This window comes from Pipistrellus kuhlii, unplaced genomic scaffold (genome assembly GCF_014108245.1).
Source record: "Pipistrellus kuhlii isolate mPipKuh1 unplaced genomic scaffold, mPipKuh1.p scaffold_m20_p_16, whole genome shotgun sequence".
NCBI classification, from domain to species: Eukaryota; Metazoa; Chordata; class Mammalia; order Chiroptera; family Vespertilionidae; genus Pipistrellus; species Pipistrellus kuhlii.
Window position 1 is genome coordinate 16,816,382 of NW_023425471.1, and position 25,144 is coordinate 16,841,525.

General features: G+C 34.7%; 2 protein-coding genes and 1 pseudogene across 5 annotated transcripts in view; 1 reads left to right on the forward strand and 2 right to left on the reverse strand.

The window, feature by feature from the left end:
- Nucleotides 1-25,144, reverse strand: part of DMD (dystrophin) — a 1,962,662-nt gene that overhangs the window by 1,305,190 nt on the left and 632,328 nt on the right. For all 4 annotated transcript variants that reach the window (XM_045582357.1, XM_045582356.1, XM_045582355.1 and 1 more), the window contains 4 exons: nt 21,975-22,085; nt 21,437-21,610; nt 16,165-16,320; nt 12,753-12,923 (listed from right to left, as the gene is read on the reverse strand). In XM_045582357.1, the coding sequence (XP_045438313.1) occupies nt 12,753-12,923; nt 16,165-16,320; nt 21,437-21,610; nt 21,975-22,085 (612 nt within the window). The remainder of the gene's footprint in view (nt 1-12,752; nt 12,924-16,164; nt 16,321-21,436; nt 21,611-21,974; nt 22,086-25,144) is intronic.
- On the forward strand, nt 4,268-4,555 carry LOC118719881 (sperm acrosome membrane-associated protein 4-like). Its single transcript, XM_036439747.1, has one exon. It carries the CDS (start codon nt 4,268-4,270, stop codon nt 4,553-4,555), a length of 288 nt encoding a protein of 95 aa, XP_036295640.1.
- Nucleotides 19,508-20,392, reverse strand: LOC118720128 (annotated as a pseudogene).

Consider the following 25,144-nt stretch of genomic DNA (forward strand, 5'->3'; position numbering starts at 1 on the left):
ATAAAACATTAAATAGTGAATTTTATGGCAATGTGTACTGATTTTTATTAATATATTGTCTGTTAAAGAAGAATTCCATGAAAGCGGAATGTGCAGAACAGAAATTATAGTTATAACTATAATGACAGTGAATAGTGACTCCAATGGCATTTAACAGATGTTCTATTTTCTAAGTAACAGCTGCTTGATGCATTCATTGTACAAAGTTAATGATCTGCTAGTGTTATTTCACTTCACAGATAAATTACTATGCTCTCTTAAAAAAAGATGTAATTTTTCATGGGAATGATAGTGTAACAGACTTTAGAAATAAGTAATAGTTCTCATGCTTTTATAGCTAAGAGGAGTGATGAGTTGAGGCAATTATCCAGATAATCTAGGACCAGAGGCCAGATCCTTTAAACTGTGAAAGGTGATTACTTAAAAAAATACAAGGCATGGTTGGCTGAACTGCATGTAGATCTTTTAAGAGTGCTTGTATTGCATTATCTAGTGGTTCTCAAACTTCCCTGGCTATTAGAAACCACTGCCACCCTCAGACTAATGAAAAACAATAGCTGGGGGTGGACCCCAAGCACTGGTAGTCTTTTAAAGTTTTCTGAGGACAACTGGCAAAAAAAGAATGACACATTCTGTCCCAAGATTTTAATATGTGGTTGTCCACATTAGAAAGAAATAAGGAAAATCGTCATCATTTGCAGATGGCATTATATTGTACATTAAAAAAACAAACCTTAAGACCCAACAAAAAAACTACTAGATTTAATAAAAGAATTAGGCAGTGGAGCAGGATATAAAATCAACATCCAGAAATTCATAGCATTTTTATACACCAATATTGAATTATCAGAGAGAGAAAACTAAAAATAAAACTAAAAAAATCTATTTACCATTACAACAATAAATATTTATGTAACAATAGAAGAATATAAGAAGAATATAAGAAAAATGAATAAACTTAATCAAGGAGTCAAAGACCTGTATTTGAAAAACTACAGGACATTGAAAAAAAAATAGATAGAGGAAGATACAAACAAGTGGAAACATATACCGTGTTGATGGATCAATAGAATTAACATCATTAAAATGTCCATATCACCAAAGCGATCTATAGATTCAATGCAATCCCTATTAAAATACTAACAACATATTTCACAGATCTAGAACAAATACTCTAAAAAATTTATATGGCACCAAAAAATAAAAATCCCCCAAATAGCTAGAGCAATCTTGAGAAAGAACAAAGTTGGAGTAATCATAATACTGGATATCAAACTATACTACAAAGCCATTGTAATAAAAATGGCCTGGTACTGGCACAAGAACAGACATATAGATCAATGGACAGAACACAGAACCTGGAAGTTGACCCACATCATTACACTATATTTACACAGTGGAATACTGTGCAGATGTAAAAAAAGATCTCTTACCCTTTGAAAAGGAGGCATGACCATACAATGGAGTAAAGACAGTCTCTTCAATAAATGGTGTTGGAAAAATTGGACAAGTACATGCAAACAAATGAAACTGAATCACCAACTTATACCATGAACAAGAATAAACTCAAAATGGATAAAATGCTTAAATATAAGACGTGAAACCATTAAAACCCTAGGGGGAAAAAAAAAACACATAAGTAGCAAAATCTCAGACATATCACATAGCAGAATTTCACCAGTACATCTCCTGGGGCAAGAGGAAAAAAAGGCAAAAATAAACAAATGGGACTACATTAAAATAAAGGCTTCTGAACAGAAAAAAAAAATCACCAGTGCCCGGGTCTATGTGACTCAGTGGGTTGGAAGATCATCCCGTGTACCAAAACATCACTTGTTTGATTCCAAGTCACGGTATTTGCCCAGGTTGGAGGCTCCATACCAAATAGGGGTATGTAGGAGGCATCCAATCCATGTTTCTCTATCATGTCAATGTTTCTTTCTCTCCTTTCCCTTCTTCTATCTCTAAAATCAATTTCAAAAACATTTTTAAAAGAAAAGAAACCATCAGCAAAATGAAAGGGAATCCACTGTATGGGAGAATATTATATTTGCCAATGATACATCTGGAAATGAGTTAATTTCCAAAATATACAAAGAACTCATATGGCTTAGCAAAAAGAAAGACAAATAACCCAACTAAAAAATAGGCACAAGACCAGAATAGGCACTTCTCCAAAGAGGACCTACAGATGGCCAATAGACATGAAAAAATACCCAAGTCACTAATCACCAAAGAGATGCAAATTAAAATGACAATGAGGCATCACCTCATACCTGCCAGAATGCCTACAATGAACAAATCAACAAACCCGTGTTGGTGAGGATATGGAGAAAAGGGAACCCTAATACAGTGTTGGTGAGAATGCAGACTGGTGCATCCACTATAGAAAACAGTATTGAGTTTTCTCAAAAAATTAAATATGGAGCTGCCATTTGACCTAGTGATCCCACTTTTAGGAATATATCCTAAGAAGTCCAGAACACCAATCAGAAGGAATATGTGCACCCCTATCTTCATTGATAGCAGTCTTACTTATAATAGCTAAGATCTGGAAACAGCCAAGTGCCCATCAGTAGATGAATGGATAAAAAAGCTGCAGCACATTTACACAGTGGAATACTATGCAGATGTAAAAAAAAAAAAAAAAAATATTTTACCCTTTTTTAACAGCATGGATGGATGGATGGACCTGGAAAATATTACACTTAGTGAAATAAATCAGTCAGAGAAAGAAAAATGCCCCATGATCTCATTTATAAGTATAATCTAATGAACATAATAACATAATAAACTGATGAACAAAATAGGTGCGAGGTATGGAGGCATTGAACAGACTGACAGATCTCAGAGGGGAGTTGTGGGAAGACAAGAAGTGATTAAGCAAAGAACTTATGTATATACTAGAGGCCTGGTGCATAAAATTCATGCAAGAGTAGGCCTTCCGTGCCCTCCCTTGCCTGGCTGCGGGCACCAGCTTCCCGCTGGCACCTGGGACTCAGGCTTCCTTCGAACCCATGGCTTTGTCCGGAAGGATGTCCGGTCTAATTTCCATATTATGCTTTTATTATTATAGATATGCATAACCAATGGACAGAGGCAATAATGTGGTGAAGGCCAGTAGTAGCCCAGGAGCTGGAAGATGGTGGTAAGGGACAGAAAGTGGGGCACATTTGTAATACTGTCAATAATAGTAAAATTTTAAAAAAGCAAGTCCTGGCACCCTCTCGCCTCAAAATTTCCTCTGTAGAATGGGAGCCACCAAGGTACCTACCCTATGAGGACATGTTAAGATACTTAAATTATCATATAGACTCAGGCTTGAATTTAAGCTGGGGCTCTGTCATATCCCACTGAGGGATGCCTCAGTTTCCCCCTCTGAAAAGAGACATAGTTCATTTTCTGACACCCATGGGGGCTATTTTGAGACTCAGCTGCTTCCTATAATGACCCCCATTTGTTAAGCTTTATGTGTGCCAGGCTTGGTGTACTTGATTGCTCATCTGAGAAATAGAGCTAACAGGTAGAAAGATTCCAAAGAGAGAACATGGATGGAGCTCCCTGCATGGTACCTGGCACCCTGTCCAATGCTAGAAGCCTGGAGCTATGTTGAGCCCTGCTCTTCCGAGTCCTGTTATCACAGTGGTTGCTATATAATGCATCTAGCACTGGTCTTGCACACAGCCAGAGCTCAATAAATGCCCTCTTTGAAATTAAATAAACCTGGCTCTAATCCTGGCTCTAAGGCCTTGGACACCTCATTTTCTCTTTCTGAGCCTTGGTTTGCCACCTGAGAAACAGGCTCACCACAGGCACTGGGCAGGAGTAGTATCCAGCACCCAGCAGAGCCTAAGACTGAATGGCCAGGATGGCAAGTGTTAGGCTGAGCATTTGTATGTAGGCCCCTGGGTGAAAATGACCTCACTCGCTGACAGGTCAGTAGGTCAACCTACCCTTCAACCTATGACATGCTTCCCCCACCTATGACCTTACCTTCAGAGTGGCCAGTGGAACTCTGAGGGGTCTGTGAGGTCACCCCATTCCGCTCCACTAACACTCTCGTAAGGCAGCAGCCACTGGCTGTCTCTGTCCCGGGGAAGCTTCAGAGACCCTGGGTCTTGGGAGCCGTGGTCACCCCCAAGCTCCTGAGAGGGACACAGAACACTGGGAAACCAACGACAGGGAGGTGAGAACCAGGGGCAGAAGTCTCGTGGGTGTGTGGAGTGTCCTTTACCAATTCCAGGAGGCCCACTGCCACCAGGCCACCATGGTCTTTGGCTGGCTACTTCTCCTGGTGATGGCTCTCTCCCTTGTCACAAGAGGCACCAAGGACTGCATCTTCTATGATCTGACCGAGTCCTTGACCTACCCTGGCATCAACAAAGACTGCATACTGTCCACTCCCTATGAGCACCATGAAGAGCCTGTCACCTACAAGCTAATCTCCATCTGCCATTATGGTGAACTGTGTAAGAGGGCCCCAGCTCCTGCAGATCGCCTGAAGGCTGGGATCACCACAGGCCGGATGCTGCGTGTGCTGCTGCTACTTCAATGACTGTGACCATGTGGAGGACAGGGCCAGTGACTAGTCTAAGGACCCCGCTGCTCCTTGTGCCCTCTGCCCCTTTGTCTCCCTCTTCCCCCATTAAATAGCCAGAGGCCCTAAACAACAAATAAAATATTAATTTAAAAAATTCATTTTTCATAGGAATGATAGTGTAACATACTTTAGATATAAGTAGTAGTTATCATGCGGCTATAGCTAAGAGGAGTGATGAGTTAAGACAATTATCCTCACAATCTAGGACCAGAGGCCAGATTTCTTTAAACTGTGAAAGGTGATTACTTAAAAAAAATACAGGGCATGGTTGACTGAACTGCATGTAGATCTTTTAAGACTGCTTGTATCACATTATCTGGTGGTTCTTTAACTTCCCAGATTATTAGAAACCACTACCACCCCTCAGACTAATAAAATCAGAATCTCTGAGGTTGGGCCCCAAGTTCTGGTATTCTTTTAAAGTTGTCTGAGAACCACTGGCAAAACAGAATGACAAGTTCTGTCCCAAGATTTTATTGGGTGAGTGTCCTTGCATTTTAGAATTGGAGTGGCAACAGAAGAATAATTAGGGAACTTATCATTGTTCTTCCTCATCTCTGAAAGAAATGGGAAAATCAAATTGGCTTGTTACCTAAGCGGCTAGACATCAGTTTTCATGTATTATTTAACACCCTGAATTAAATTCAACATTTTTACATGTTTCTGATTCTCTGGGGCAACTCTTGGCATCCCAAGATTAATGTTAATAATGCCTAATTGTCAATTTATGAAAACTGGCAGATCTGAGATATCCAAAAACTGATGGATTTAAAGTATTATAGGACAAATATATTTTCTGGAATTATATTTTATCATTTTAATTTTTAGGTAATACTGTTGATATTAAATAGAGTTAATGTAGCTGAATTAATGGTTTTAAAATTTTGATGACTAAAACTAAATTAGAAGTAAATAAAAAAGGTTAAATCAGAAAACTGCTTAGATTAAACTGTTGAAAATTGTATTTTCCAAACATAATGATCATAAATATAAACTTCTACTTAATCACATAGTATTTACTTTCCTAATTTGTGCTCAATTCATGTCAAATAAGTGTGGCAGTAATATGATATTAGAATAGATTTAATTTATCTAATGATTCAACATGATTGTAAGACATTAATAAATAATATTTAAAATCTAAAAGGACACCAGTGGCAACTGACTATACACTATACTATGCAATAAATGCACACAGGATTTTCATTTTATTATTTTCCTGTAAGTGCATATATTCTGCTCTTTAACCATTGTGCATTTTATTCTCATTGTGCATGATAAATACTTTTTTGTTACTTTGAGTTAGATTATCTTAAAATTACTAGAAAATAATATTTATAACAATAATTATAATAGAAAAAATCTATTGAAGTCAGAGATGGTACTGGATTCTAGTTATAGATTTTCTCTATACTAGGACTTCAATTTTCTCATCTACAAAATGGAAGTATTTGAGCCCATGGTTGTTCATGTTTCCGCTTGTTCTAAAGCCTACCATAAATTTCTATAGCACATCATCATTTTCTCTTCTTTCAAGAAATGTTTTAATTTTGTCTCTTAAATTGCAATTACTCTTATTGAACAGGTGTTTATTGAGCATGTACTTTGTGCAAGATATGATGTTACATGCATGTGAAACACCAAGGAACAAGACAGACATTTTCCCTGTTCTTTTGGCAACTGAAATTGTTAAGATCCACTTAGTAGTTGAAGAGAGTAGAAGTTACCAGGATAGCTCAAGGATCTTGTGCAGTACTGGTGTGCAAACTTGCCAGGAGCTGGGAATCTCTCCTTGTTTTACCATTTCTTTCCTCTGTTGCTGTTTCTATTCTCTAGACATCAATCAGTGTTTCCCATCTCAACCTGGATAATTCTAGTCACAGAAATTTGTAAGGTATGAAGGAAGATAATATGTCTGATCACTTATGGGGTAACAAATGCCACAGATACAATTCCGTTGTGGCATCTCAGTTGTCCAGAACACACAACTAGGAGTGTTCCTTCTTTTAACAATCTTAATATGAATGTCCCCTTCTTTATCACTACTCTGATGGAGCATGTTGTTTGAATTTATCAATAGTGTGAAAGGGCTACTGGGCTTTAGGAATTTTAAATTAGCATTAAAGTTTAATTTTCAATTCCTACTGTTAAACTTTTATGTTATTATTATAAAATATCTGTTTCCTGTTATTTTATATTTTAATAAATCTTTATTGTTCAGCTTATTACTAGATGTTCCTCTCCCCCTACCCTCTTAGCTCCCCTCCACATACAAGGGAGTACCCATATGACTGTCAGTTGATTTCTCAACAGAAACTATGCAGGCCAGAAGGGAGTGGCAAGAAATATTCAAAGTGATGAATAGCAAGAACCTACAACCAAGATTACTCTACCCAGCAAAGCTATTATTTAGAATTGAAGGTCAGATAAAGAGCTTCACAGACAAGAAAAAGCTAAAGAAGTTCATCACCATCAAACCAGGATTTTATGAAATGCTTTAAGAATAGGAAGAAGGAGAATAGGGTAACAATAAAAATTATGAATAGCAAAGTGGCAACAAATACATATCTATCAACAAGCGAATCTATAAATTGAGTCAATAAAAAATCTGATGAACAGAATAAATAAATATAATAGAATCAGGGGCATATAAAGGGAGTGGACTGGAAATTATTGGGAGGAAGGAGATGTGAGGGGTGCGAGAAGAGATTGGACAAAGATTTTACACCTGTGGTTGAGGACAGTGGTGGAGGGAACCGAATAGATGGGTGCTTCCTGTTATTTTTAAATATTTTATTTCTGCTTCTGAAATATTTGAACTTCCTTTTCAATTTATCAATTCCCCCCATCCCCAACTGCAATCTGGAAGTATGGTCATAAGGTGGGAGATGATAGAACAGTTTTCTTGCCTCTGGCTGTGCCTCCAGCTAACTAATCTGACCACTACCCTAGCTATTTTCAGAACTTCTTCCACTCTTTCCCCATGAGATCAGTAAAAGTCTGACCTGGGATTCCTAAGAGATTATCAAGGTTATAATCCTTAGCAAGTAGACAATAACTGTAAACACCTAAAATTACGATAGTATCTTCTAGAAGAGCTTAGTGCCCTAACATCTGTAGTTTTGAATGTGTAACTAAAGAATTCTGAGTAGAAGGGAAACGAAGATGAGAAAGTCCAGATATGGTACTGGATTCTAATTGACCTTTCCCTGACCTAGCAAAAGAATCCTACAGAGCCAAACTCCAAAGACTCACGTCTGAAGAAGATATGGCAAAAGTCCATGATCAGGCTCATGAGACTGTTCTGCATGGAGGAATGCTGATAGATAAATGGCAACAGAAACTTTTTAGTATGTTTATTATAACAATATTAATAAGGGTGCTTTCTCATTCACTATTTTTCCAATTTTTCTTCTGATATAAAATCAAGAGAAGCCTGCAAATGACTAGTACATTAAAATATTTTAATGACTGTTTTGGTAATGTGGACATTTTGAATCTCATCAGTATAGTTCCTTCCATAACATTTATTCAAAATGAATACATTCTAGAGATCCGATGTACAGTATTGTGCCTCTAGTTAGCATGACTATATTATACACTTACAACATATTTCAGTGGATAGACCTCATGTTAAGTGTTATAACTATAGAAAAAACATGTTTACTTGTTTGTTTTGTCTTATAGGAAGCTTAGTGCCAAATTTTGAAGCTTTATTCTTCCCTGTTTATTCCACCCACCATGGGATACTATGAGCATAATTCTGTACAAAATGTCTATTATTTTCCTACTGCAATTTTCCCTTTCTCTACTATTTTGATTTATTTATCTTTGACAGTTGAATGTACATGTATGTCTTTGAGCCACATCAAATAATATTTTTTCTGGAGTTAGATCTATAATAAGTATGATTTAAATATAATAAAAATAAAACTGAAAATATTGTATTATAGTCAATATATTTGAAAGTAGGCTATATTTGCTTAAACTAAAGGACAAATAAACATTTCATTAGTAATTTTATTTTATGTATAAAATATTTTTTATCCAGATACTTAAGTATTTTCAGATTTAAATAATATAATGTTCTTATATCAACAGAATTGAGAGAAATTCAGCGGAAATAAATAAAACAGTTTAAAAAAATAAATTGACTCTATATTCAAATTTTCTCCAAATCAAAATACTTGGAATGACTGGCAAATACCTTTAATGTATTGCATGTAAATAAATACTCAATTTATTTTAAAAGACATCTGAAATATATCCTTTGAAATGCAGATGACACTAACATTTTGAGTCAAGTTCTCCAACTACCAAGAAAGTATGTGAAATAAGAATGTAATAAGGAGGCACAGGGATTTCATATATGAGAGTTTGATTATTTTCATGTTAAAAATTAGAATAATATATATGACTGCTGTAGATCTGTAGGTCACATGTTCTTATTATATGATTATAACTTTTGAAAAAGCTCTAGCACCTTAAAAATGAGTTTATTAAAGATTGTGCAATTTAAATGCAAATGTGTATACTTTGCTTTGACCACTAAGAGGTTTCAGAGTGTATAATTAGGATTTTAGTGTTTCAAAAGATCCAGAAGGAGCAATATGTTATTATATAAATAAGACATGCCAGCTTTCTATACTTTTTCCTGATGGAGCCCAAATTAGTACTGCTCCTTGATTTTATAGAAAACCAGCCGGATGCAAAAAGCTGACATATCTCCAGACCACTCAAGCCTTCTAACATGACAAGGATAATCTAGAAATATTTGCCACGTTCATTATTTTATAATATTTTAATGATTTTAGGGTGGGGCTAACACAAAAATATCTCTATAGGTACTTATGCAGTGACCTTTAAGGGGAGTTCACATGTGGCATACTTTTATGACTTCATCTCAGTTTTAAATTGGAGCCAATTTTTTAAAATATATTTTATTGATTTTTTTCAGAGAGGAAGAGAAAGGGATAGAGAGTTAGAAACATCAATGACAGAGAAACATCGATCAGCTGCCTCCTGCACACTCCCTCCTGGGAATGTGCCCGCAACCAAGGTACATGTCCTTGACTGGAATTGAACCTGGGACCCTTGAGTCTACAAGCCGACGCTCTATCCACTGAACCAAACCGGTCCTGGCTGTAGCCAGATTTTTTCAAATTCCTTTCATGTCCAGTTCTATTATGCTGCACCATTACATTAGCACTCCACATTATATTTATAAAGCTATCCCATTGTTAGAGGCTTAATTGTGTCTTAGAAGCATTAATGTAATGAAGTACTATTCTTTGACATGTTTCCTTGTTATGAGCTGAAATAGTGTCCTCCAAAATTTTATGTTGAAGTCCTAACCTCAATATCTCAATATCTCAGAATGTGACTATATTTGGTGATAGGACATTTAAAGAGGTAATTAAGTTAAAATAAGATCAGTATGGTAGGCTCTAACCCAATATGACTGGTGTCCTCATTAAGAAAAGTAATTTGGACAAAGGTATGCATAGTGGAAAGATCAGATGAAGACATGAGAATATAGCTATTCACAAGCCAGAAGGAGAGGCCTTGGAAGAAACCAACCCTGCTGAAATCCTGATCTACGACAGACCTCCAGCTTCCAGAATTGTGAGAAAGTTAATTTCTGTTGTTTAAGCCACCAAATCTGAGGTACTCTGTTACAGCAGACCTAGCAAATGAATGAAGCCATTAAAATTAGATATGAGCAATCAAATATATTGTTCATTGTATTAAGGGAAGGATGACTAAGAATGAATCCTGGATCATTTTCATCAATCCTCTACTTGTACTACTTGCTCCATGTGCATTTTACTATATTTCATAGTTTAATAGGTCACGAGTCTTTCTGGGCTTTTTTGTTTGCTTACCAGTTCTTATGGTGGAAACTGTCATCAGGCATGTGTATGTACAGAGAGACAGATCATGCAGGCTTTTCTCTGCCTTTGTCTTAGGATGTAAAAGACAGTGGTGATACTTGCCAAAAGGAATGTATTCTCTTTTTTCATTTTAGTATAGGAACCAACCATGATTTTAGCATTACACATTAGCGACCCAGTTAAAGATCATCTTTTGCTACACTCCCTGGATATGATTATGTGACTAAAATTTGGCAAATGGAATATGAGAAGAGATAGTGCATGGAGTTGTCATAATACATCTTCAAGAAAGAGCTGGCAGTCTTCCAATTCATATTCTCTTTTTCACCCAGAAATTCAAAGCGATAGAAATAAATTTCTATCTTTTTAGAGTCATGGTATTTTTTACTTATTTCTTACAGCAGCCTAGCCTGCACCTAAGTATATGATTATCATTGGTTCAAACTAAATCATCACACAGAAATACAATATTTGATTGGGTGATAAGAAAAAAAATAAGGCCAATGTAATTTTTAACCCGCACTCTCTGTACACTCACTACTATAATGGTAAGTGTATGTATGTATGAACTAATAAATACAATTCAATATATTATCTCTAACAATAAATCTATTTTGAATAGGAAGAAATTCATGCACTACTCTTTATTTGAAAAAATGTAAGTGATAACATTGGATAATCTAGATAGTCTTATTGAATTATTAAAGACATGCTTTTTATGCAGCTTTGCCAGGATGCTGCAGTTTAACACTCCCCAGGGAGCCACTGATCACTGGAGAAAGGGACTGGACAGGGGGAGAATAGACACATGCCCAATAAAATCTGGGTGACAGAGAAAAGGTACTTTTCTGTCAGTCACACCTGGGAACAGGTCACTGGCCAGAGTGTGCATGGCCACTGGAAGTGTAGGAAGATTTGAGATATTTAATCTCCTAAATAAAGAGGTTTGCTCTCTTGCTGTGTTGTGCTCCTGGTTTCTCAGAGGCTCTCATGCACCTGTGCCCTGACATTTGCCCACATGGCCCATAGCCATATGGATCCCACACAACAAACTAATGGACTACAACTAGCCTGAACCTAAATTGGACCTACTGTAATATGGAAAGGAAACTTTGAACATTTGCTTTGCTTCTAGCTCTGCTGAATCCCAGCTGCATTTCTTACAGGACTGGGTCAAGGGAAATGGTATTTTGCAAACCCAGGCATGTGATTCCAAGCAAATAGAAGTCACTCATTCACCCATGTGAGCCTCCGAAAACTCTTTTTCTTGATATATCAAAAAGACCTAACCCCCAACACTCAGTGGGCAAAGAGATATCCCATTTCCACCGATAACACTATGATTTATTTATTTTTTAAATATATTTTATTGATTTTTCACAGAGAGAAAGGGAGAGAGATAGAGAGCTAGAAATGTGGATGAGAGAGAAACATCGACCAGCTGCCTCTTGCATACCCCCTACCGGGGATGCGCCCGCAACCAACTTACATGCCCCTGACCAGAATCGAACCTGGGACCCCTCAGTCTGCAGACCAGTGCTCTACCACTGAGCCAAACCGGTTCTGGCTGATTTATTTTTTATAAATGCCCCATGCTCTGGCAAAGTTTAAGGTAAAAACACATCATTAATATCAATTATTTCCTTTATATCAACACTCTATCTAGGATGAATCAACTGAAAAAAATAAATTATGAAGACCTTGGTCTTAAATTTAAGGAGTGATAATGTCTGATTGGCTTTCAGAGAAACAGCAAGAATTTCCCAGCTGAGGATTAAAGAAAACGCTGTGTCCTTTAGTGATGAAAATGATAGGAGCTACACAGACACCTTGAGATTTTCTTTTTTATTGTGACATAAGCCATGTCCTGATCTTGCTTGACCTGCCCATCTCACTTGTCTGCAGTCTGTGTATCCTTGCCCTCTTCTTGGATGTAGGGTCCATCTGTGCAATCTGTCTTAGTCAAACTAGGGGACATACAATCTCTTCTTTGGACCCGCTTTGTGATTAAAAATTCATTTTCAAATGACTTATTCATAACCTACCTAATTCTAAACAAGTTTCAGGGAGATTTTTGTTAAAGCTTCCCATTGATTCTATCATGGTTTGAAAGAGTTAAACTACTGATGAAATTTTGAGAAAAGGGAAAATGAAGCAAGATAATACTTATAATCCAATTGTTGTTGCATGTAATAGTTCCTTATAAAATTATATAATGGTGTGTTTTTGTGCATGTTACAAATAACCTTCAGCCATACCTTTCCCCAGGCAACTTCGGAATCCAAATTACTAGGCATTCCTTCAACTGCTGATCTCTTTGTCAATTCCATATCTGTAGCTGCCAGCCATTCTGTCAAGGCATTCATTTCCTTCCGCATCTTTCGGGACAATTTCAAACATTTTTCCAACTGTTGCTTTCTTTCTGTTACCTGAAAAGAATGATAATAAAATGTAATTAAGTTTACATTTTTAATTCAGCTTTAGTTATAGCAACTTAATTGGAACTTTAATATTTTTGCCATTTTAAAATAACCTTTTTTCTTAACAGTATTTTATAATATATATATATATATATATATATATATATATATATATATATATATATATATATATATATATATATATTCTGAACATCAGTAGTAAAGAAACATAATCTAGGAAAGATTAGGCACTTTTCCCAAAATGTAGTGTTCTGTATCAGGCAGAAAGAAAAGCTAAGATTATTTTTAATGTAAATAACTTATGGCCATTTAAAAAAATACATAGGTCATATTGAAGATAAGGCACATTTATCTTAGAAAACCTTCAATCATTGGTCACAGAGATGCACCAGGTTTACAATTCACTATATGCAAATGAAACTTACTCTTACAGATAAATCAAAATGAAGAACAAATACTAAGTCTTTTAAGAGGCAAAAATATTTGTATAATGTTTACAATGGCTAATGTTATTGTCATTGCATAGGTAAAGAGTTGTACTTTTGCATAAAAACAACATAAAAATAATTCACTTCCTCTTTAAACATGCTTTTGTCACCTAATGGGGGAAAAATAATAATTCCAAACAAAAATTTCACTCTCACTAATACAGAAAATCATAATGTAATCTGGTGGTCAAGTTCTGTGTTGAAAAAAAAAAAAAAAGACCGTCAAAATAAAATTTTTCACATTCTCACATGGAGAAGAGACAAATGTGTATTTTTCCACCAGCTCTGCAGATGTGCCTATATTGTATAAATGTGTAGGTTAGTTTCATAAAAAGTCCAGAATCTATTCCTGATGTGTGTGTGTATTCTACAAGTGAAAATAGGTTTCAAGAATTTAAAGTGCCATAAATCAAAATAAATACCCTAAAACCTCAATATGAATTCCAAATACTCAACAAAATTTGCTAGTTTAACAGAGGTGTATATAAATTTGAAAAATGTTTTGTTACTGAGGCTACAAAGTCAACTTTTTTTAAACAGATTTTTCCTTCAGGGAAGTAAAAGCATCTGCCCTTTCAACTATAAGCATTTTATTCATGTGTGGGAGAAAAAATATACCTTATGGTGTATTCCTATGATAGTTATTTTTGTATGCACTATTGGTAGAAAGTAATTCTAGATTCAATATTTCAAAGAAATTCTATCTTCCCAGAGCTAATGCATTATTGATTTTTATTTATTCAATTGTGTTTATATCAGCTAAATAGGATTTAATAAAATAGGAAACACTGCCATCTTAAGGAAAGTTGAGTTTTGCATGTTGTGTGTGTTGGTGTGAAGAAGGAATACATTTAAAGAATGCCACTTGCAGAAGAATATTTCAACAGTCACTGTTTCATGAATACCTAAAAATGTGAAGCTAATATAAGTACAGAGGCTTTGAAATTTGAGGCTGATAAGAACATTGCAGTTTATGTATATTTCCATAAAAATCAAAACAAAGCACAGAAAAGTGAATCAAGGAATTATAAATATTATTACATCTGGGTTGTTAGGTGTACTATCTCTCAATGAAATTAAATATAGTTACAGTTAAGCTAAGTCAGTGATAGTAAACAAATTAATCATGTTTTGTAAAAAAAAAAAAAAAAAAAAAAAGTGCTGTGGACTGAATTGTATGTCCCAAAAATTAATATTGAGCCCAAATCTCCAATGTGACTGTATCTGGTTATAAGATCTTTAGGAATTAGGATAAATATAATAATAATGTGGGACCCTAATCTGATATAATTGTGGCCTTATTACAAGAGAAAAAAAGACCTCTCTCCTCTTTCTCTCTCTCTCTTCTCCCCTCACCAGGCCCTCATATGAGAACTCAATGAGTAGGTTGCTATCTTCAAGCAAGGAAAAGAGAGAGTCCTCACTAGGCTTGATATTTAATTTCTAGTCTCCAGAACTGTGAGAAAAATATTTTGTTGTTTAATTCACCTAGGTTGTGGCATTTTGTTATTACACTCTGAGGTGAATAATATAAAAAAGTAACACATATTGACTCTGGCAAGTACAACCATATAAAATAGAAGGGTTTGTCTCTTTTCATATAAAAATAATAATACATTCAGATAACCTTTGTTTCCTCTGATTTTATTAAACAAAACCACTGTTGTTGAAGGAGCTTGGAAGATTTAAATGCAGATGATTTTTCTTTAGAAGGAATACTCATATTTCTAAGTTATTATTTCAAAAATAAATTTCTGTCCTACCTTTTTGCTGTATACTCCCATGCTATTAAAGCGAAGTATGATTTGTTAGTAATGTTTCATTTTGATTTATTGATATTACTAAGTACCAAATGTCACTTGAATTTTTTAGCTGAGCACCAAAAAAATATTTTAGTTAGCTTAGAGCCATGTAAAATAACAGCATAGCAAAGGCCCAGTCAGTCCTTGATGTTATTTATGAATATGTTTATGAACTATAATTATTTTGAACCATCAAAGCTCTGAATTTGAGGGAAGTAAGGGAACTGTTCTAGACATTGCACAGTTTTGGAAAGAGGAGCTGAAGATATGCAGACATCTTTAACACTGAAATGGACTTGGTCATTAAATTCTGATCAGGACAAAAATATGAAAATAATTTTTGAGAGTCATAGGACTTAACTGGCTCTCTATGCTATCTTATTAATCAAATGTGGTAGATTATGCAATCCTTGACAGAGAGGGAAACAAATTCTGTGGAATACACCAGCTCTATTTCATCTAATGTGGTCTATGTAGAATATGTCAACTCTATTGTAGAATATGTCAACGTAAGTAGGTACATTCGTGTTTTGTTGTTGTTGTTTTGTTTTGTTTGTTGTTTTTGTTTGTCTTTTTTTGTGTAGACACATTTGTTAATAAAATTTACCAGCCTTTGAATCAGCACATGTATATTTATACAAAAGACAAATATAGACCAAAGTAACCCTTTTAGAAGAATCTGATGGACCAATAACAATCTCTCTAAGCTTTTAATATTTTAATGTAGACTGGTAGATTTTCATTGATTAATTAAGAATTGCACATGGACTCTATCTCAATCTCTATGTGTATATGTATGAATGCATATATGTATGTATCTATCTATTGAAAGGCATTAAGAATTTTTAAGCTCTCTATTGTACATAATTACTGCATCTTGCTTTATGATTTATAAGGAAAGTGGGAAGAAGCCAGTACTTATGGTTTCAGTGCACGTACCTTTGCTCCCAGCTCATTATAATGCAATTTCAAAGCTGTTATTCTTTCATCAAGCTCTTTAGGGTTTTCTGTCTGTTTCTTCTGTACAATCTGACGTCCAGTTTTTATCACCATCTCCACTTCAGACTTCACTTCACTCAGACTTTTATACAAGTTCTAATTTAAAACAAACAAGAAAAAAAAAACATAAGAAGCAACAGTGTCTATAACATATTGTTATTAATAAAAAGAAATAGGGGCAGAGATCACCTTTATTGCTATTTCATGTTTATAGTTTTAAGGGGGATAAGTTTTGCACCTGTGATCAACATCTAGCTTTTCCATTTTTGTTTATTTTAAGTTCCTATTTGCAATAATATATACACATATAGACATGTATAGTTTATTCTTACTAAAGTAAGAGTGCATCATATATATATATATATATATATATATATATATATATATATATAATATTTTAATGTTATAGTTATATAATTCTAGTTGTGAGTTTGGAAAAATTCCTTTACTTATTCACTAGATATTTATGGAGTGCTTACTATATTCCACATAATATTTGAGTGACTAGATATTCAAGACAAACATGTTCAATATTGCTCTCATGGTGTTTATATTTTAGTGGTAATAAAATATCTAAATTTCCAAATCATACTTTTGGTATATTAAATCATAGAGAAGTAAGGAAGGAAATTTTACATATGTTAGATTATACAAAGCTATTTTAATGGGGCTGATCAATTATATATAGACAGATATAAATATGTAATTTAAAACTCACAAATACATCATAACTACAAAGTAACACATATTGACTCTTGCAAGTACAACCATATAAAATAGAAGGGTTTGTCTCTTTTCATATAAAAATAATAATACATTCAGATAACCTTTGTTTCCTCTGATTTTATTAAACATAACCACTGTTGTTGAAGGAGCTTGGAAGATTTAAATGCAGATGATTTTTCTTTAGAAGGAATACTACAGCATTTTTATAAGAAGACATTTCTAAATATTTCCTTTATCACTCATATTTCTAAGTTATTATTTCAAAATTAAATTTCTGTCCTTCCTTTTTGCTGTATACTGCCATGCTATTAAAGCGAAGTATGATTTGTTAGTAATGTTTCATTTTGATTTATTGATATTACTAAGTACCAAATGTCACTTGAATTAATCTCTTCCCACCCACCCACCCCACTCTGCCTTCCCTCTGAGATTCCTCAGTGTGTTCCATGCTTCTGCCTCTGGATCTATTTTGTTCATCAGTTTATTTTGTTCATTATATTCCATGTATTAGTGAGATCATATGATAATTATCCTTCTCTGACTGGCTTATTTCACTTAGCATAATACTCTCCAGGTCCCTTCATGCTATTGCAAGTGTTGAGTTTTTTTTTGTTTTGTTTTGTTTTTTACAGCCATGTAAGTATTCCATGGTATAAATATACCACAGCTTTTTTATCCACTCATCTGTTGATGGGCACTTGGGCTGTTTCCAAATTTTAGCTATTGTGATTTACTTTTTTAAACATATATCTTTATTGATTTCAGAGAGGAATGAAGAGGGAAAGAGAGATAGAAAAATCAATGATGAGAGAGAATCATTGATTGGCTGCCTCCTGCACGTCCTCTACTGGGGATCAAGCCCACAACCCAGGCATGTGCTCTTGACCAGAATTAAACCCAGGACCCTTCAGTCTGCAGGCTTACTCTCTAGCAGTGGTGGGCAAACTCATTAATCAACAGAGCCAAATATCAAGAGTACAACTATTGAAATTTCTTTTGAGAGACAATTTTTTAAAACTTAAACTTCTTCAAAATAGACTCGCCCAGGCTGTGGTATTTTGTGGTTCACGAGCTGCAGTTTTCCAACCATGAGTCTAGGGCATGATTTAAATTTTTATTTTACTTTATTTCTATCTTAGACATTATAGACATATCTGGGTATTTAGAAACATTCAAGGTTTTAATTATCATGCCTGAAATCAACTTTGTGAATTTTGGAATCAGAGATACTTCCAAATTATTTACTCTACAAATTAAAAAAAAAACACATAATTATTTACCTTTATGATAGAGGCACATTCAGAGCAGTAGTATTCATTAACATCATGTTTTCCAATAGGCAGAAAAAACATGTATCACTATTTTAGGAACATAGTCTTTCTATTTATTTGCAGTGATTTTTGTTAACAGAATAAAAATGTATTGAAGGCAAAGGCCATGATTATATTATATGCAATGGAGCATCTTAAGTGTTGAAAAAAAATCTAAAAGTTGTAAGGAAAACACGTCCTTATGAAAGGACTAGTTGATCTGGTCCTGACATTCAAACCATAACCAGAAATGAATTGAGCAAGCACATTGAGCTCTCTCCTGTGCACTGAATCAGGGCACAGTAGTCAGAGCTGAGCATCAATCAGGTTGTTTTAAGCTTCTAGTTACTATCAGACAAACTTTATGAGGTACTATTAGAGATCTGTTCCTAGAAGAAAATAAACAGTAGCTCTCCCTTTGCAAATATATTTATTCATAACAATGTACTTGGGTCATTTTGCCTTTAATTCTTTGTGCAATATTTAAGAAGACATATGTCCCCATGCACTCCTAACATTATATATCTTATATCAACTAATAACTATACATTATTAAATTAAAATTTTCTTTTGGGCCCTGATCCATGTTGGAGAGTTATCCCATACACCAAAGGATGGTAGGTTGATCCTGGTTGGGGTTTGTGTGGGAGGCAACCAATCCATGTTTTGATGTTTCTCTCTCCTCCCTCTCTCTCTCTCATCAATTAAAATTATTTAGTTTTCTTTTGGAGCTAAGAATATGTATAATAATTATGTCACTAAAATGCAGTCTATATTATAAAATGTTATCACATGTAAAATTATTCATAATCTTTACATTATATAAAGCTTTTTGTAAAAATTATATTTCCCATTCATAATGATATGACTGAAATGTACTAAAGTCCTCTTTTTCATTTATGCTATGAAGCAGATGCAGAAACTATCCTTAAAACATAAAGTACTACATATATAAACATTTTCCCTTTAATGTTAATAACATTCAGCATTTTTATTATAGGTGATTTCTACCTTAATAGTCCATTGAACACCTAGAGTTATAATAATATTTCCATTACTCTAGTATATGTCGTCATAATTCAGCTTTATGTTGTCAGAGAAGCAATATGACCTGGTGAATTTCTAATAATAGCAACAAAGGGCACTGCTGCAAATTCCAAAGTCCAGTGAAGATTTATACTTCAGGCTAATTATCCTGTCTATGGCTTTTTTACTAAAAATTAATTGTCTTTAAATACTGCTTGTTTTCAGGAAATAAATGGCAAAACTATATACATGTGGAGCCTGAATTCCCCCATCAAAATGTGAATGGTGGTTTGGTTTCAAAGCTCCTGTATATACTCTTTGGCCTGATTGGCTGCTGTCTTTAGTGCTTCAGGTGGAGGTGGAAGGCCTTCCAACAACTTCACAAAATAATGGCAATAAACCTCCATGATCCCAAAGGGACCTCTGCCATGCTTTTGATTGCATTCAGGTATTGGTCTCGTCCTGAGGTGGACTCAATGATGTATAAATTGGATCTGCATTCCACATTGTGGTCTCTTACTGCCATATCTTTTGCTGCTAAAAAAAATCTCGTTGCCCTGGTTGCTTAGTGGATAGAGCTCTGGCCTGCAGACTAAAGGGTCTGGGGATTGATTCCAGTCAAGGGCACATGCTTGGGGTGCAGGCTCAATCCCCAGTAGGGGGCGTGCAAGTGGCAGCCAAACAATGATTCACTCTTATCATTCTACCTGTCTCTCACTCTGAAATCGATAAAAATATATTTTAAAATGTCATTAATTGTTTGGGCTCTTTTTTTGTCATTAAATTTAAATTGAGCCAAAGCCTGGTTAATGGACATTCCTAGAATACAATCAATTTTGCCAAATACCACATCTTATCTTTGCTGAAGTGCATTATTTGCCTTTGACAATTGCAGATTTCTGCTGGTCTCTGAGGTTCTCCAAGCCATCATGAAGGATAAACAATTTTATTATTTTTCTCCCATTTTCAAGGTATGTCAAGAGAAGCACTTGTGTGGATGTGTTATTGGAATAAAACAGTCTGAGATTAAAGAACTTCAAGGCTAGCTTCCCCCTCAGATTCTGCATCTTTAGCACACACAAAATATCCAGTATTGCCGCCACCATCTTTCTTTCACCCTCAATGGGAGCCTCCCTGCATCTGAGACTTTGCATTCTGTCTTTGTGGTAATGCATTTCAGTATACACTAAGTGGCCAGATTATTATCATCTCTGAACGCATAATAATCTGGCCACTCAATATATATCCATCACTGGTGTTTAATGGAAAGATCTTAAGGTTTGGAGTAAGAGTGCTTAGATTGAAATCTTACTTTGCCCTTCATCACCTTTTGTCTTTAACTTCCCTCATTTCATCTGTGGCCTTGAGAATTCAAGGTTAATTGTGTAGATCACTAAGCATACTTGATACTCATATCTGGCATGTTGTTTTAATATTGCAACTATTGTTGCTGTTAGGTCCTCAAATCATGTCATTTCATTCAACATTTCTTTATTAGGGGTGTCGAACTCAATCAGAGAAGGGGCCAAAATCTAAAATCCAGCCTAAATCGCGGGCCGAATGGTTTACTGAACAGTCATAAACTGTCATTGTGATGGAAACGCAGCAGAGTGCAGTGATGACAGTGCGGTGCGGGCCACATTGCAAGGCCTGGCGGGACGGATTTGGCCCGCTGGCCTTGTGTTTGACACATGTGCTTTATATCATTGATGAGATATTTTAGGAACTTAATCTTGTTAATGTCAATTATCCTATGGTAAAACTAGTTTCATCACACTTCATTTTGCTCAAAGTTGCAGAACCTAGCGATGATGGTAAAGACTTACTGCATTTCTTTTCAGTATTTCCATTAAAATATATTCAAAACATCATAAGAATTAAATAATGAAGATGTTCTTTTATATTCTGCACAGTCCTTAGAGATTTTTGGATTCAAAACAGATATGCATAGAAGGGACAAAAAATTCTACTATTTCAGTAAATTTCTTGTATTTTAATCCATTTGTGCTATTTTTTGTTCTTAACCTCAAATTTATATAGTGAATTTTACAGTTATCTTAAAACAATTTTCTTTTATAAAAGTACCATAAAATACATCTTAATAAAGAAAGTCAATGGCTAGTGGAGTATTTGTCACCAGAAATACATACCACACAGTGATTCAACTGTGACTGTACTACTTCCTGTTCAATGCTCTTTGTTTCCAATGCAGGCAAGTGCATCTTCACTTCATCTAAAATCATCTTACTTTCCTGTAGACGCTGTTCAAAATTGGCTGGCTTCTGGAATAACCGAAACTTCATGGAAACCTCTTGCAATTTTTTCTGTAAATGTAAGAAAGCACCGATTAAATTTTGCCTTCCAAACAATAATCAGTCATATTTCAATTTTCATTAAAATTATTTATTGTTATAAACAAAACTAAAACCACACCAAAACAATTGTTTTTTCCATTTGTCCAGCACAAAAAATGTGCATTTGAGAGAATTCACTATTATAATATAACTTACTAACCTACTTTATTCTTAAAATGTAAAACCCAAAAAAGTCTGTATCATTTATACAACATACTGTAGTTTTTAACAAAATGTCCTCAAATCCAGTTTTTCTAACAATCTAGTTGTCTCATATAGATTATGTTCTAATACCGACATAAAACAAGTTACGTAGTTTTTAAAAAATATGTACCTGGGCCACATCAATTTGGGATAGTACCCTTTGGGCAGCCTCCTTTTCCTGGTGACGTTTCTTCATTTCTTCTAAACTGATCTCATGACTTGTCAAATCGGATTGGATTTTCTGTTGGGAGAACAGCATTATTAGCATGCTCCTACGAGTTATTACAATGAATAGTTTACTTTCTAAGAAGACAGGATTCAGAAACTGTCTTAAAATATAGCCTCTTTTAAAATGGTAATATGCATCGCCCAGCTGGTGTGGCTCAGTGGTTGAGCACTGACCTATGAACCAGGAGGTCATGGCTCGATTCCTGGTCAGAGTACATGCCTGGGCTGTGGGCTCAATCCCCAGTGTATGGTGTGCAGGAGGCAGCCAAACAATGATTCTTTCTCATTAATGATGTTTCTATCTCTCTATCCATCTCCTTTAGTCTCTGAATAAAAATACATTTTGAAAATAAAAAATAAAAAATGACTCTATATATATATATATATATATATATATATATATATATATATATAGTTTTTTAATGACCAAGAAGTTATCAAAAATCAAATTACTTATTTATCTACTAATGGGTTATTATATAAATATTATTCTTTTATTTAGTGATAATGAATCAGCTATTTCCAATATTATTTTCAGTAGGTAATATCTATATCCAATATCTAAAATTGATATTCTTTTATCATTGAATCAACACTCACATCTGAACAAAGACAACATGTTAACTTTTATAAAAAACCTAACTGTGACAAGGATAATAAGAAAGTTGTATGTAGACAACATTCTTTAACAGTAATCTGTACTCATTCATTCTGTGCCATTTTTTCAGTTAAATTTCAGGGAAACTATGGAAATAGTAAAGGGAAGTTAATGACAAAGTGAGTTTTGCTTTTTGTCCGATAGATACTTAATAACTTCTTGAAGAGAAAGCACCAAATCTTTTTGAGCCTCAATTTTCTCATCTCTAAAATTAAGATGATCATGACAAGCCAGCAAAGAATTGTCACAATTTTTAGGCAATATATCTGGAAAAATTATCATGTCTGTGAGTAGACAGCTATAGCAGTTTTAGTAAAGAGATTAGATGTGATTGCATATATGAAAATGCCTGTTAAGTTGTTTGCACAAATATGTAGTCATAAATTTTCAGTGTCATTATTTATGATTTGTTTATAAGGAGAAGAGCCTTGGTGAAAAAGAGGAGTGTCAAGGAGAAGTTAGAAACTGATCAAACTTGAATAGCCATAGGAAACTGATAAAAGAAACTAATGAGGGAAAGCTATTGTAGAAAAGACAGAAAGAGCAGAAGAACCAAATAATACATCTGTAACAGTATCAGTCAACATGGTTTTAACAATCTCTCATCTGGTCAACACTCAAGTAGTTGAGTAGAAACGAAAATGATATTCATTCAACCTTTTTTAAAATATATTTTTATTGATTCTTTTACAGAGAGAAAGGGAGAGAGACAGAGAGTCAGAAACATCCATGAGAAAGAAACATCAATCAGCTGCCTCCTGCACAACCCCTACTGGGGATGTACCTGCAAGCAAGGTACATGCCCTTGACTGGAATCGAACCTGGGACTGAGGAATCAAACCTGGGACCTTGCAGTACACAGGCTGAAGCTCTATCCACTGAGCCAAACCGGTTTCGGCTCATTCAAACTTTTATAATAGAGGGAAAAGAGAAGAGCTCTGAAAGAAACCATCATTATCCTCATCACCCAAACAAACGTTTGCATGAGCTTATGTACCAGTGGTTCACATAAATTTATTTAATCACCTGGTCAAACTATTAATCATCCTCATTACAAATGGAGGGTAGAGATAATGACTTGTCCAAGGTAATATACCTAGCAAATAACAAACTCAATGCCCAACTATATCACCTCTTAAATTATGATTAACAAATAAAAGCATCCCCAAATGGATATTTATCAGGCAAAACAGACATTTAAAATCGTATTTGCATATTAATACCATGATTCCCCGAAAATAAGACATCCTCCGAAAATAAGACCTACTTACAGGTTTCCTTCTGAGTGAAATATAAGGCATCCCCCCAAAAATAAAGCCCCCTAGGCTCTGTCCCAGAATGCTATTGCTAAACATGAGAGATTTGATCCACTGATTCTGAAAGAAATGGAGTCACAAGAAATTCACCAGGAAATTCAGGAATTGGATTGTTATGATGATGTTCTAGAAGATGATGACATGATTGTCATTGAATAAATGAGTACATTCTTGATACTGTAGGATTCACAGTTTGTCTGGTTTGTGTTGACAACTACCATACTACCGGACCGTATACAGGTAATAAATTTCCTTTATTTTCATTTAACAATAAATGTATACCGTATTCTTCTTCATGGAAAAATAAGACATCCTCTGAATATAAGACCTAGTGCATCTTTGGGAGCAAAAATTAATATAAGACACTGTCTTATTTTCGGGGAAACAGGGTAGTATTTAGTTTATTAATTTGATCCATGAAACAAGTTCTGCATGTACTCCTCTATTCACATAGTGAGAGCAAAAGCAGTGTCCCTATTTTTAAGACACTTTTGTTCTTGGGAGATAGAACAAAGAGATATAACTAAATCACAAATCAGAAATGTGCCGTAGAAAACCTCTTGCTCAGCAATAAAAGAGAAGGGGAAATTAATTTCTACTATAGGACCTGGTAAAATTTTAATAAGTTGGAATAATTTAAATTGCATATGGCTGAGAAGGAGTTTTAATTGGTAGGGAATAAGAAAATGGGATCTCATGCTAGGCTGTGAACCATGCTAGCAAAGAATGGGTTTCTGGCATTTAGAGTATGTGTACTTCGTTTCATGGAAGGAAAGATTGAGTGTAGGGAGAGTAAGACTTACTTTCTAAAAGAGGAATTAGTGTGAAGCTATTGAGCCTTAAGTTTCAGAGCCCTTCACTTGCCAAAGATTCTTCTATAATATAGCATCTAATTTTCTATTTTATACAGTTTTTTTTTCTTAAAAAGTACCCCCTCCACAAAGCTGCCTCTTGTCGCTTGGCATTATAAAACAAAGCTAACTTAAGTGATCACTAAAACAGATCTTCTGGTAATAAATTCCACATTTTTACAAATAAGCCATACTGTTATTATGGTTCATAAGCAATGGAAACAGTAATGACTTATAACTCGCAAGC

Bases quoted from the DNA above. Each gene is read 5' to 3' on its own strand.
- LOC118719881 (XM_036439747.1), top strand. From the start codon at position 4,268: ATGGTCTTTGGCTGGCTACTTCTCCTGGTGATGGCTCTCTCCCTTGTC.